This window comes from Mus caroli, unplaced genomic scaffold, assembly GCF_978045245.1.
Source record: "Mus caroli unplaced genomic scaffold, Mus_caroli_1 scaffold_11, whole genome shotgun sequence".
NCBI lineage: Eukaryota > Metazoa > Chordata > Mammalia > Rodentia > Muridae > Mus > Mus caroli.
Window position 1 is genome coordinate 107,743,624 of NW_028227266.1, and position 12,738 is coordinate 107,756,361.

Sequence of the window (12,738 nt, forward strand, 5' to 3'; positions counted from 1 at the left end):
TGACCACTCCTCCTTTGAATCTGTTTCAGGGAGACTTGGGCCCCCCTGGTGCCCCCGGTGCTCCTGGTGTTGTTGGGTTCCCTGGCCAGACAGGACCTCGAGGAGAGATGGGCCAACCAGGGCCTGCTGGAGAGCGGGTAAGAGGGCTAGGGAGAGCACTGGAGACTTAGCCATCTCGGGGCCTCTGAATTTGGTAGCAGGTGGGGAGGAAGGAACTGGGTCCCTTCCTTGGTGGTACCCAGTCTTGAGAGGAAGAGAAGGATGCTTCCCAAGCCGCTCTTATCTCCCTTGCCCCACTTTCTATAGGGTCTGGCAGGCCCTCCAGGGAGAGAAGGTGCCTCAGGTCCCTTGGGACCACCTGGACCACCAGGGTCAGTGGTGAGTAGAACTGCCTGAATGCCCGTCTGCCCACTCGAGAGTTATTGGTGGGGATTAGGCCATGAGGTTGGGTGTGGGGGCACTTCAAGCCCATAGGTTCCTCACCTCACTCTGACCCACAGGGAGCACCAGGCGCCTCTGGACTCAAAGGAGACAAGGTAGGTGACATGCTGCTGGCTTTCCTATGCCTCACTGAGCTCCTATAATCCTCTGTCCTCTACTGAGTCCCCTTACTTATTCCGCTTGAACTCTAGGGAGACCCGGGAGCAGGGCTGCCGGGGCCCCGAGGTGAGCGTGGTGAGCCAGGTGTCCGGGTATGTATATGTCACCACAGCCAGGGCTCACCACCCCTCCATTGTAGTCCTTGCCTCAGATTCCCAACCTCTGACTCAGTGGACCTAATGTCATCCATCATTCAGGGTGAAGATGGCCACCCTGGCCAGGAAGGACCTCGTGGACTCGTGGTATGTCCTGTCAAGGAGAGCCCAGTGGAATGACTCATCCCTGCCTGACTGCAGACTGTCCTGGCCCTCTGGTTCTCCTCACTGGCTCTGGTCCTCGTATTCCTTCTCTAGTCCTGTCTTACTCTCTGTCCCTTGAGCTGCCCTAGTCCTCCACATCCCATAACTCACCATCACTGTGTTTCACACAGGGGCCCCCTGGCAGCCGGGGAGAGCAAGGAGAGAAGGTAAGAGTGTGGGAAGAAGGCCCCTGGGTGAGTGGGGGTGATGATGGATATTGTAATTAAGGTCCAGGCCCCTCCCCAAGCTCCTTGAGATTCACATTCTTCCACCCAATAGGGAGCTGCTGGCGCTGCAGGGCCAAAGGGTGACAAGGTGAGTGTGGTATCAGGGATGGGTAGAGCAGGAAACTGGGGTGTTCCTGACTCTTCTCATTCCTCCCTGCCCCTCAGGGTGACTCAGCTGTGATTGAGGGACCTCCCGGGCCACGAGGTGCCAAAGGGGATTCGGTGAGTGGGTGGGTCTGGTTCAGATTTGAACTTGGTCTCCCTTGGCCGTAGGAAAGAATTGGGTGGGACTGACCCAGGGGACTTGAGAGCTCAGCTTTCCAGAACACGAGGGGCACCCAGCTCTTGAACCAGGCTCCTGACCCTGATTTCTGACCTCTTGACCTAGGGTGAACGAGGGCCTCGGGGCATAGATGGTGACAAAGGACCTCGGGGAGAAAGTGGGAATCCTGGTGACAAGGTACAAGGAAGAGGGTGGGGTTTCCTCATGGGGGTCCTGCAGGCTATGAGTGTGTGTGCGTGTGCGTGTGTGTGTGTGCACGTGCATGCCACAGAGTCAGAGAAGGACAAAGCTTATTGTGTGCAATAGTGACTCCAAGGTGGAAGAGAGGATAGGGACTGTGGGGGAGAGCTCCAGTGAGCTCCATGGTGAGACCAGGAGGAGGCTCTGGCCTGCAACTCCATAAGGAAACAGAAAGGGGGGTCTTTGAGTGTTAGGGGTGCTCCAAACAGTGTCTTAATTCTGTCCTTTCTTCTGGTTACTTCTAAAGGGTTCCAAAGGAGAGCCAGGTGACAAAGGCTCAGCTGGATCGATTGGAGTTCGAGGACTCACAGGACCCAAGGCAAGTTCCACCCCGGGCTTAGTCACTCACGCTCACACCTGCCTTGGGGATTTCTTATGTTAAAGGGATATTGGTTTCCTTGGTCATGTGTGTTCACATAGGCTCTATGTGCAGACTGGGCCCTGGTTTAATTGGGTCACCAAATGATTGCATGTGCCAGCTTAAGGCACCGTTACACTGAAGGACTTAACTCAATCTGTTTCCCATAGGGAGAGTCAGGTGCTGCAGGGATCCCCGGTGAGCCGGTAAGATACCCCAATCCCATAGAGACACCCCATCCTCATAAGGTCTCCTCCATTCCCATTAGGCCTTTTAGGGACCTAATTTTTTATGACCTTCCTTTTCTCAGAAGCTTCTGCCTCTAAAGTGAACTCTATGGTGGTGACCTCAGCCCATGCTGACCCTTGTCCCCATGGCAATGGGTGGTGACTGGAGTCCCCAGCCTACACTCTAAGGTGGTTTCCCTTGATCCCTCACTTTCCTGTCTTGATCCATGTTAACACCTTTTCTCCACAGGGAGCCCCAGGAAAGGATGGAATCCCTGGTTTCCGAGGAGACAAAGGAGATATTGGCTTCATGGGTCCCAGGGGCCTCAAGGTGAGCCAAGGTGGCCTGGTATTGGAGAATATGGGGCCTAGGTTCAGATTTGAGAGCTCAGGGGTGTTAGCTCAGGTTGGGAATGTCTAACCAGTAGGAGGAGCTGGTTTTAAGCTCAAAGATTCAAGGTGAAATAGAAGTAGCCCTTTTTAAAAATTTTGGACCCAGACTCTTTGTGTAGCACAGGCTAACTTTAAACGTATCATGTAGCCAAGCCTGGACCTGAACTCCTGACCCTCCTGCTTCTACTTCCCCAGTACTGGGATTACAGATGTGTGCCATCACACACTTGACTGAGAACTTGCCTTCTTATCTGCTTTCCTACCTTAGGGTGAAAAAGGAATAAAGGGAACCTGTGGCCGTGACGGAGAGAGAGGAGATAAGGTATAGATAGATGTAACGGGAGATTCTGGGACCGTGGGGCTGATGCGGGGACCACGGGAACTGATGCGTGTGCTGTGGGGCTGATGTGGGGGCCACCAAGGGTGAGGAGGGTTCCATGGGGCTGATGCAGGGGCCACAGGGACTGATGTGTGTGCTGTGGGGCTGATGTGGAGGCGGGGGTGGGGGGCACAGGGACTGATGCGGGCATCATGGAAGTTGATGTGAGGTTGTGAGGGCTGTGGGTGCTGGGGCCCAAGGCTCACTCCTCTTCCTGATACCTCCAGGGAGAAGCTGGTTTTCCTGGTCGCCCTGGGTTGGCAGGAAAGAAAGGAGACATGGTGAGTGTCAGGGTACACCCTAAATGAAGAGGGGCAGTTGACTAGAGAGCCATCCTCACATTTTTTTTTCCTCTAGGGGGAGCCTGGTATGCCGGGTCAGTCTGGGGCTCCTGGGAAAGAAGGCCTGGTCGGTCCCAAGGTACAGGGACTCTTGATAATGGACACGAGGGGGGTGGAGTCAGATAGGTCAAAGAAAGTCATCACAATAGAGCCAAAGGAGGTTGTGGCTTTGGGGATCGTGTGGCTGATTCTGAGATTTCAGGAGAGGTTTGGGGTCAGGAATAGAGAGTTGGCATGAAAAGGTAGACAGTGAAGAAGGGGTCATGTTGTATCAGGGCAGGGCTTGGGTGGAGTTGGTGTTATGGAATCATAGTAGAGGCAGTAACAGATGCTTGGATCATACACTGTAGAGGGCATGGGGGACTCACAAAGCTCAAGGAGATACAAGAGCAGGATGTCAAGGCTGAGTATTTTTCTGCTTCTTCTGTTTCCAGGGTGACAGAGGCTTTGATGGGCAGTCAGGACCCAAGGGTGACCAAGGCGAGAAAGGGGAGAGGGTAAGTTGAGATCAGGGTTTGTGGTGTGGGGGGAGCATTGTCTCTGGTAGGGGTTTTAAACACCAACCCTTCTCTATCTTTCTGCAGGGACCTCCAGGAGTTGGGGGCTTCCCAGGTCCCAGAGGAAACGATGGCTCTAGTGGTCCCCCAGGGCCACCTGGTGGTGTTGGTCCCAAGGGACCTGAAGGGCTTCAGGGTCAGAAGGTAAGGTTTTCCAACTGTGATGTTTGACTTAACCCTCCCCTCCCTGATATTTTCAGACAGGGTCTTACTGTGTAGCCCTGGGTGGCTTGGAATTCTCTATGTAGATCAGGCTAGCCTCAAATTCAGAGTTCTGCTTGCCTCTGCCTTCCAGGCACTGGGACTAAAGGCTTGCACCTCCATGCCTGCTGCCATTTTGTTTTTTAAAGTTTATTTTTTTAAATAACACTCATATCAATGTTTTGTTTGAAAGTGTGTCTTAGCCGGGCGTGGTGGCGCACACCTTTAATCTCAGCACTTGGGAGGCAGAGGCAGGCGGATTTCTAAGTTTGAAGCCAGCCTGGTCTACAAAGTGAGTTCCAGGACAGCCAGGGCTACACAGAGAAACTCTGCCTCGAAAAACCAAAAAAAAAAAAAAAAAAAAAAGTGTGTCTTTGTACCACATGTGTGCCTGGTGCCCGAGAAGGCTAGAAAAGGATCAGATCCCCTGGAACTGGAGTTACAGATGATTTTGAGCAAGTATTGGGGCTGGAGAGATGGCTCAGTGGTTAAGAGCACTGACTGCTCTTCCAGAGATCCTGAGTTCAATTCCCAGCAACCACATGGTGGCTCACAACCATCAGTAAGGAGATCTTCTGAAATGTCTGAAGACAGCTGCAGTGTACTTACACATAATAAATAAATCAATCTTGGAAAAAAAAATCAAGTGTTGGGGCTGGAGAGATGGTTCCATGGTTAAGAGCACTGACTGCCCTTCCAGAGGTTCTGAGTTCAAATCCCAGCAACCACATGGTGGCTTACAACCATCTTTAATGGGATCCAATGCCCTCTTCTGGTGTGTCTGAAGACAGCAACAGTGCACTCACATACATATGAAATAAATCTTTAGAAAAAAAAAAAAAAAAAAGAATATCAACTGCCGTAACTGCTGAGCCATCTCTCCAGCCTGTGCTGACAGTTAAACCCCACAGCTGTACTTACAATCAAGTGCTGTATTGCACTCCCTGCCTTTCCAGCTGCTGTGAATCTGGAACCCACAAGCCATGCTTTTTTTGCTTGCCTGTATTCTGACCCAAACTGTCACTGACCCTGCTTCCTTGGTCCTTGTATCTGACAGGGTGAGCGAGGTCCCCCTGGAGAGAGCGTGGTGGGGGCTCCTGGTGCTCCTGGCACCCCTGGTGAGAGAGGGGAGCAGGTGAGTGGGGATACCCCAGCGTGGAATCAGAGATTAGCATCACCTCTGATGTCTGAGCTCTGTCACAACCTGGTCACATCTGTCACACGTAGGGACGACCGGGACCTGCTGGCCCCCGTGGGGAGAAGGGAGAAGCTGCTCTGACTGTGAGTTTAGCCTGGGTGGATTAGGGCACTCAGAACCCTAACCCCTGATTCCTGGGGCTCTTGACTTGATAATGACTTGTCTTTGATTCCTGCATTATGAGACCCATGATTCATGGGTTCTTTGGGGGACCTTGTGGTCTTGTGTTCCCAGGAGGATGACATTCGGGACTTTGTGCGTCAGGAGATGAGTCAGCACTGTGGTGAGTGGGTCTGGTGTGGAGTCTCCTTTCCTAACTGCATCCCGGGACCCCTAGATGGGGGCCCGCAATTCCCCAGAACTTACAGAGGGCAAGTGGAGACTGATGGCTATGAGCAACACATATGTTGAGAACAAACATGCTAACAGGATTTCCTTAATGGGGGGGAGACAGAGATGTGGGCGGCTACACTGTGTTCTGATGACTATCTGTGTGGAGGGGTAGTGTAAGGCACAGGGCTAGTCCCAGCTGTGACACAGGACGATCCTGGGGCCCTGATCCTTCCTGTCATGGCTGCTTTCATCTCCTCGCCTCCTGCATCTGGCCCTTTCATTGCTGATCTGTTTCTAGCTTCTTGCCCTGAGAGTTCATCTCCTCTACACTCCCTCCTGTCCTCCTCCTCCTCCCTTCCTCCTCTTCCCCCTCACCTGTTCTCTCTCCTCACTCCTTTCTCTCTCCCTGGCTGGCTGGCTCTATCTCTCTGTATATCTTAACCCCCATGCATGTGCCTTTTGTCTGTTTCTCTTTCCCCATCTTCCTGCCTGCCTTTGCATTTTGTTCTCCATTTCTCGTGGTCTCATTCTTCCTTTTCTGTCACTTCCAGCCTGCCAGGGCCAGTTTATTGCATCCGGATCACGTGAGTAGCTTTCTGTATCTAGAACGCTTTTCATCGAAGGCACCAACTAGATGCCTATTGCCTGGGTCCTCGCCTGGGTCCTCGCAGTAGGGGTGTGGCTAGGGTGGCTGACCATGATAACCAAGGATGTCACCGCCTGCTCTGTGCTTCAGGACCCCTCCCCAGTTATGCTGCGGATACAGCTGGTTCCCAGGTTCACCATGTTCCTGTGCTCCGGGTCTCTCATGTTGAGGAGGAAGGTGAGCCGACAGGGCATGTACAGGTTGGGCACAGTTATGCATATGGGTATTCACGAGAGCACATTGAATGTATATAGAGTTTACACACAGGACACACACAAGTTTCTGCACATGGGGGAGATGGTCTATTGTGTCCCAGAACTAGCAGGGGTCTCCTCACAGCATACCCTGCCCTGCCTGCAGGCCAGGTGCCCCCTGAAGATGACGATGAGTACTCCGTGTATTCTGTGGAGGACTACCAGGAGCCTGAAGTTCCATGGGATGGTGAAGCCGAGATTAAGGGCTGGGACCAGAGAGGTTCAGGTAGTGCCAAGCAGAGCCCACCCCACCGCTGATCTTTAGCTGATTTCAGATCCCTCTGATTCCCCACTATCTCCGGTGACCTAACCACTGCTGACCCTAGATCTCTGCTCCCTACCTTTGGATGAGGGCTCCTGTACTGCCTATACCCTGCGCTGGTACCATCGAGCTGTGCCTGGTGGCACAGCCTGTCATCCCTTTGTCTACGGTGGCTGCGGAGGGAATGCCAATCGTTTTGGAACCCGTGAGGCATGTGAGCGCCGCTGCCCACCACAAGGGGTCCACAGCCAGAAAACAGGTATGAGCCTAGATGCTCTCAGTGAAGGCTGCATCTATACCTGTTAGTGCTTGGCCAAGACATTCCCTGAGTCTGGAGGACCTGGAGCAGATTCCAGATCCCATAACTGGCTACATATCCCCATGAGGAGCCGGCATGGTCCCTCTCCATATTCCTTTTGGCTAAGGGTCCCTCTTGAGTCAGAGCACACACCCCATCCTTCCTGGATGCTTTGGTATGTTTCTGTGCAGACTTCACGTTGGGGAAGAACCTCAGAGGGCTGAATGTTTTCTGATGTGTTCCACGCAGGTGCTGCTTAGGGCTGAGGCCCGGAGGATGTGCTTGGTGGCCAGCAGTCCCTGGAGGTGGCAGGGTCTCAGCCGGGTCCTGCTGTGCTCCATTTGGTGCTAGAGTTGTGTGTGCACATGAGCGTATATATTGTGTGTGCACATGAGCATGTCCACTATTTCAGTGACTTGGTCCTGTGGGTCTAAGGGGGGGGGGACCTCCCATGGACAAATCCCCATTGTGGCGCCCGCTTTCCTGGCAGATGACTCACTGTTGGGGGTGGCTGTGGGCAGTGAATGGATGTGACTGGTGTCCAACCTGCCCCTTGACCCGAGGCTGTGATACCATGGTGCTGATGGGAGGGGACGGGGGCATTAAAGCTGCTGTTTTAAAAGGCCCTTGTTGTTGATTGTTTGGGTGGGGTGGGGGCAAACTTCCTTTGGGGGAAGGGGCAGCCTACATCATACTTCGGGGTGTAGAGTCCTCACATCTGACCCTTGTTATTTTTCTGTGTTCTCAGTCCCCCTAACTTGTCCCCTCAAAAATAAGTAGGACAGGAGCTAAGGAGGTGTCCTAGCTCCCAGGAGGGGGTGAGTCATAGGTAGGGGGCTGCCTCATGCCAGGAAACATGCTACCCCAGGAGGCTGGGGGAGATAAATGGGCCTTGAAGTGGAGGGAAGGGTCAGCCGCAGGACTGTTGCCTGGCCCTAACCCCGGCAGCCCCAGCCGTCGTCTCAGCCTACCCCCGAGGACATTGGCATAGCGGTATGAGTGGCCTTGAGTTGGGGTGGGAAGGGTCTGGATTGAGGGGGCCTGGGGTTGGTGGGTGGAGATGCCTGGACCTGGGAGGCGCTGGGGTCTTTGCTTGTTTTGCTTCACCTGCTCTCATTGCTGTCCCTTCTCAAGCAGTCCTGTGCTCAGAACCTGTCTCCATGGGGTTCTGGAGTCAGGTCACTCTGGGGTGTTCTGAGTCTTTCTTTCTCTCTAGGTGTCTCCTGGATGGCTGCTCTTTCTGCCTTGTCTCTTTTCCTGTCTTCTCCTCTCTTGCTTTGTCTCTGTCCCATTCACCCCCCTCTTCCTCTTCTGCTCCTCCCCCTACCAATCCCCTTTCTTTCTCTGCCTCTGATGCCATTCTGTCCTTAGCTCCTGTTGCCTCTGATGCCATTCTGTCCTTAGCTCCTTCTGTTATCTTTGGAGTTTTTAGGCAGGGTCTCAGTTTTGCAACCCAATCTAGTTTCAAACTTGGATCCTGCCTCAGCCTCCCAACTGCTAGGATTATAGACAGACACCACCCTGCCTAAGTAAGCATTTTCATTTCTTCTGTCTCTGGTCCTGTTTGGCTTTCTTCTTTCTTCTTCTTCTTCTTCTTCTTCTTCTTCTTCTTCTTCTTCTTCTTCTTCTTCTTCTTCTTCTTCTTCTTCTTCTTCTTCCTCCTTCTTTCTCCTTTCTTTCTCCTTCTTTCTCCTTCTTTCTCCTTCTTTCTCCTTCTTTCTCCTTTCTCCTTCTTTCTCCTCCTCCTCCTCCTCCTCCTCCTCCTTCTCCTCCTCCTCCTCCTTCTCCTCCTTCTTCTTCTTTTTTTTTTTTCGAGACAGGGTTTCTCTGTGTGGCCCTGGCTGTCCTGGAACTCACTCTGTAGACCAGGCTCGCCTCATACTCAGAGATCTGCCTGCCTCTGCCTCCCAAGTGCTGGGATTAAAGGCATGCACCACCACTACCTGGCAGCTCTCTTCTTCTTTCTCCAACTTTGTCTCTGTCTCTCTGCCCCTGGCGTGGCCTCTGTAACCTCTCTAACCCCTCTTTGCCTCTTGCTTCTAGCAGTCTGTCTCTTTCGAATGAACTATAGCTGCCGAGCCTGGGCCCTGAGCCTGTTTTCTCCTTACAGCCTTCCCACATGATGACCAGGTGGACCCTGGTGGTGTTCGTGGTCCTGATGTTGGATAGGATCCTATTTGTCCCAGGAACTCCTATCCCCACCTTCCAGCCCCTCCCTCAGAACTCTCCGGAGACAACTCCTAGCTCTGTGACCTCAGAGAGCCCCTCAGTTACCACCACAGGACCCTCAGCTTCCTGGAGCAACTCAAAAGCCAGCCCTTACCTGGTCACCCGTGTCACGCTCTCCCTGGATGTCCCCATTGGCCTCCTGCGGATCTTACTGGAACAGGCTCGTTACAAGGCTGCCAGGAATCAGGCTGCCACTAATGCTCAAATACTAGCCCGTGTTGGCCGCCGCTGAGACTGAAGAAGGGGGTCCTAAAGATGGGGTGACCCTGGATGAGAAGTTCTGGAGGACAGCCACAAAGCTGGATAGTACTACATTTGGCCAAACACATACCCAGAGATCACCGCGATGGACCACTGCCATAGCTTCCAAGTATCTACAGTGTGTTTCTACAGCTTGGCCATATAGTGTCTTGCCATGCTTCTGAGCCCCTCACACTTCATCTTGGACTCTAGCATGTATGTTCAATATGTGGAATCTTGTCATGTCTAGCTGAGTCTGGCAGTCACAGAGCATCTAGATACCACCATGTGAGCTCCATCCTTAAATGTAAAGGAGAGTCAACATAGGACCCCGGTGCTGCACCTGAAGTCCATCGAAGGTCCACAGGCCTGACCCCCTCCCCAGGCTGCTACACCAGAGAGTGCTGGAGGGGGTCACGTGCTTGTTTTGTGGTCTTGTTTTTGTTTTTAAAGACAGTCTTGGGCTGGTGAGATGGTTCAGAGGTTATGAGTCCTAGTTGCTCTTCCAGAGGACCTGAGTTCAGTTCCCAGCAACCACCTGGTGGCTCACAACCATCTATAAGGGGATGCCTTCTTCTGGCCTATGGAAGTATATGCAGCAGAGCATTCACACAATAAATAAATTAAAAAAAAAAAGAGAGAGAGTCTCACAATGGGATCCTTGCATGTCCTAGAACTTGCTAATAGCAATCCTCCTGCATCAGACTCCTGGGTGTTCGTGTTACAAGCATGCGTCATCACATCTGATGACGTGCTTGTTTTGTGCTCTGTGAGGTAGCATCCTTCTTAGATGTGGTTCTCAGAAATGTCTCCAGGCACTGGCATAGGTGACTACACGTGAATGTGGGAAACCTGACCCTGGTGGTTTTGCTAGTGTGTGTGTGTGTGCGTGTGCGTGTGCATGTGCGTGTGCGTGTGTGTGTGTGTGTGTGTACATGCTGAATCTCTGCCTGCTATAAGCCTCTGATAGCTGTGGGGGAGGGGGATGGAAGAAGAGAGTGTTTGACTCCCAAATCTACACATAGCACACAGGGAAGCACTGACTAGCCACACCTCAGCAGCCTGCCAGGTGCGCAGACATACATGGCTCGGGATGGAGGGAGTGGAGACTGCTGAGAACCCCAACCCAAGCCAACTCTTTGCTTTCCTTGATGAATCGCCCTAAGCAGAGTGATGCCACCAAGCATCTCGGAGCACTGAGTGATATGGTGTACATGAAAGTTGTGGCTGCGGAGGTACTCAATAAATGTCAGATGACTGAAGGGTAGGATGTACCCGAATCACCCAGTCATATGCACCCAGGCAGTGACACATGAGGGCTGAGTCACACCTGGCTTCCCTGCCCTTCCACTCACCTTCCCGCCCTCCCCTCTGACCTGCTCACTGTGGAAAGGGTAGGCTTCTCTATCGCATTGTTGGGCTGGTGCTGAAACTGACTTTCTGGGGAGTGTGAGCCTATTGGCCTGTGGTTGAGGCAGGGACTCCCAGTGGTGTAGACAACTCAAGAAGAAGAAGAAAAGACCGGACTGGACCCTGAGAGGTATGGGCTGCTCTGACTGGCAAAAAGCACTACTGGGCTAATGGCCTGGGAGTGCAGAGTGCAGCTGCTTGCCTGGATGGGGGGGGAGGGGGGGTGGCAACCTTACAGAGTAAAGCAGCCCTGGGAGGGCGGGTCTAGGACTGTTGGAAAGGCAGGGGCGGGCCTCTGAGCCAGCCTTGTGGAGTGGAGGGGTGCAGGGGCGGGATTTCCTTACCCTTCCTCAGCCGCGTTGGGGGGCGGGGACCGAGGGAGGGGGCGGCGGCCCTGGCTAGTTCGGTTGCAGGATGGACAGATGGACATTAGGAGGCACCTCTCCAACCGACCCTTGGGAGAACCACGGCCAGGGTAGGCATTGGGTAGCATGGGGAGGGTGGGAATTGGGGAAAGACTGACTTGGGTGTAGTAAAGATGGTGTTGGACAGAGCATAAGGGTGTTGGGGACTCAGAGTACTCTGAGAGGGCATCAATCTGTCAGTGACCTGAAGGGGAGGGAAAACTAGGACCTTGTAGGGAATAGGGGCCTACCAAGGTGGGATGTCTATAAATAGTGTCTTCCTTTAGCCAAGGAAGAGAGCCAGCCAGCTGGAGCTATGTCCCCACTATGTCCCTTGCTAGTCTCTGAGGGGTCTTGTTCATCATGGTCACCCAGTTTGGGAAGGTTTTTGCTTTTGTTTTTGTTTTACATAGATCTGCCTTGGCCTTTAAGCCTATATTTCTAGGGCACCCACTGTGTGTTCTCTGCTGGTCTTGAGCTTCTTTACACACCTACTGTGTACACTTTCTTTCTCATAAGCCTCTCTGAGCTGTTTCTGTGCACCTTTGCTAGCTTTGAATCACTTGGAGCATTTACTGTGTGCTCTGTGCCAGGCTGGATCAGGGTTCCCAGGCTGCCACTCACATAGCTGCGTGCCCCTAAACCAGAACCTCACACTGTGAACCCTGGACCCAGAGGGGTGCTGAGGACAGCTCTTGGAAATAGCCAGAGGAAGCTGGTCTTCCTGGGAACTGCCTCCACCCAGCAAAGCAGCATCTGGTCAGGGAAGGAAGAGGAAGAGAAGGAGCAGGCCAGCAGGCCCTGGACAGCATTGTGCTCATGCGCATATGCCTGGGTCCAGGAATAATTAATATCTGCGTTTCTGTGCGTGAGCATGTTCATGAGCATTTGTGTGGCAGAGCTAAGGCCCCTGGGTCTTTGTGTTGTAAATGGTGGCTTACTAGTATTACTAGTACAGCCAGGACTAGGTAGAAGGTACAGAGTGGGAAGGGTTTGACCCTTGAGAACTGAGGGTGGAGGACTTTGATCATATGTCTTCTACTAAGAGGTCCAGTGGTCAGTACATACCCAGAGAGCCAGCCAAGGCCGGACCAGTTCATGGCAGAGAAGGTCTGAGCTAGCCAAGTTCATATCTGAGTAAACACTAGCATCCCAGCACTGCCTGTGCATGGGACAAGGGTAACTGGTACACGTTGAGATGCTCTCAAGAGGGAGAAGCCATGAGGGCTCTCTGAGCATGAGACAGTACATTGAGATGTGGCAGGCGAAGCTCTGAAGCCTGGGAGATGAGCCTGTGGGCTGGCTCTGTTATCTCGACTCCTCCCTGGTCCCATTCTCTGTTCCTTACCAAAGAAATGA

The 12,738-nt window shown here is 52.9% G+C and overlaps 2 protein-coding genes across 2 annotated transcripts in view; both read left to right on the plus strand.

Moving 5' to 3' along the window:
* The window catches only part of Col7a1 (collagen type VII alpha 1 chain), a 31,305-nt gene extending 23,750 nt beyond the window's left edge, over positions 1-7,555 (plus strand). The window contains exons 94-118 of the mRNA XM_029481743.2: positions 30-137; positions 307-378; positions 501-536; positions 633-692; positions 798-842; positions 1,031-1,066; positions 1,179-1,214; positions 1,292-1,348; positions 1,515-1,586; positions 1,897-1,968; positions 2,178-2,213; positions 2,485-2,565; positions 2,896-2,949; positions 3,234-3,287; positions 3,364-3,426; positions 3,782-3,844; positions 3,932-4,048; positions 5,163-5,240; positions 5,333-5,386; positions 5,538-5,586; positions 6,188-6,220; positions 6,373-6,459; positions 6,643-6,762; positions 6,863-7,057; positions 7,346-7,555. Coding sequence (XP_029337603.1) covers positions 30-137; positions 307-378; positions 501-536; positions 633-692; positions 798-842; positions 1,031-1,066; positions 1,179-1,214; positions 1,292-1,348; positions 1,515-1,586; positions 1,897-1,968; positions 2,178-2,213; positions 2,485-2,565; positions 2,896-2,949; positions 3,234-3,287; positions 3,364-3,426; positions 3,782-3,844; positions 3,932-4,048; positions 5,163-5,240; positions 5,333-5,386; positions 5,538-5,586; positions 6,188-6,220; positions 6,373-6,459; positions 6,643-6,762; positions 6,863-7,057; positions 7,346-7,356 — 1,689 coding nt within the window. The 3' untranslated portion in view covers positions 7,357-7,555. The remainder of the gene's footprint in view (positions 1-29; positions 138-306; positions 379-500; positions 537-632; positions 693-797; positions 843-1,030; positions 1,067-1,178; positions 1,215-1,291; positions 1,349-1,514; positions 1,587-1,896; positions 1,969-2,177; positions 2,214-2,484; positions 2,566-2,895; positions 2,950-3,233; positions 3,288-3,363; positions 3,427-3,781; positions 3,845-3,931; positions 4,049-5,162; positions 5,241-5,332; positions 5,387-5,537; positions 5,587-6,187; positions 6,221-6,372; positions 6,460-6,642; positions 6,763-6,862; positions 7,058-7,345) is intronic.
* A 1,603-nt stretch (positions 7,556-9,158) lies between these two features.
* Positions 9,159-10,163, plus strand: Ucn2 (urocortin 2). Its single transcript, XM_021173143.2, has one exon. It carries the CDS (start codon positions 9,216-9,218, stop codon positions 9,555-9,557), a length of 342 nt encoding a protein of 113 aa, XP_021028802.1. The 5' UTR covers positions 9,159-9,215; the 3' UTR covers positions 9,558-10,163.
* Positions 10,164-12,738: the final 2,575 nt, after the last annotated feature.

What these genes read in the sequence shown, in the direction of transcription:
- Ucn2 (XM_021173143.2), top strand. Translation starts at nt 9,216, where the DNA reads ATGATGACCAGGTGGACCCTGGTGGTGTTCGTGGTCCTGATGTTGGAT.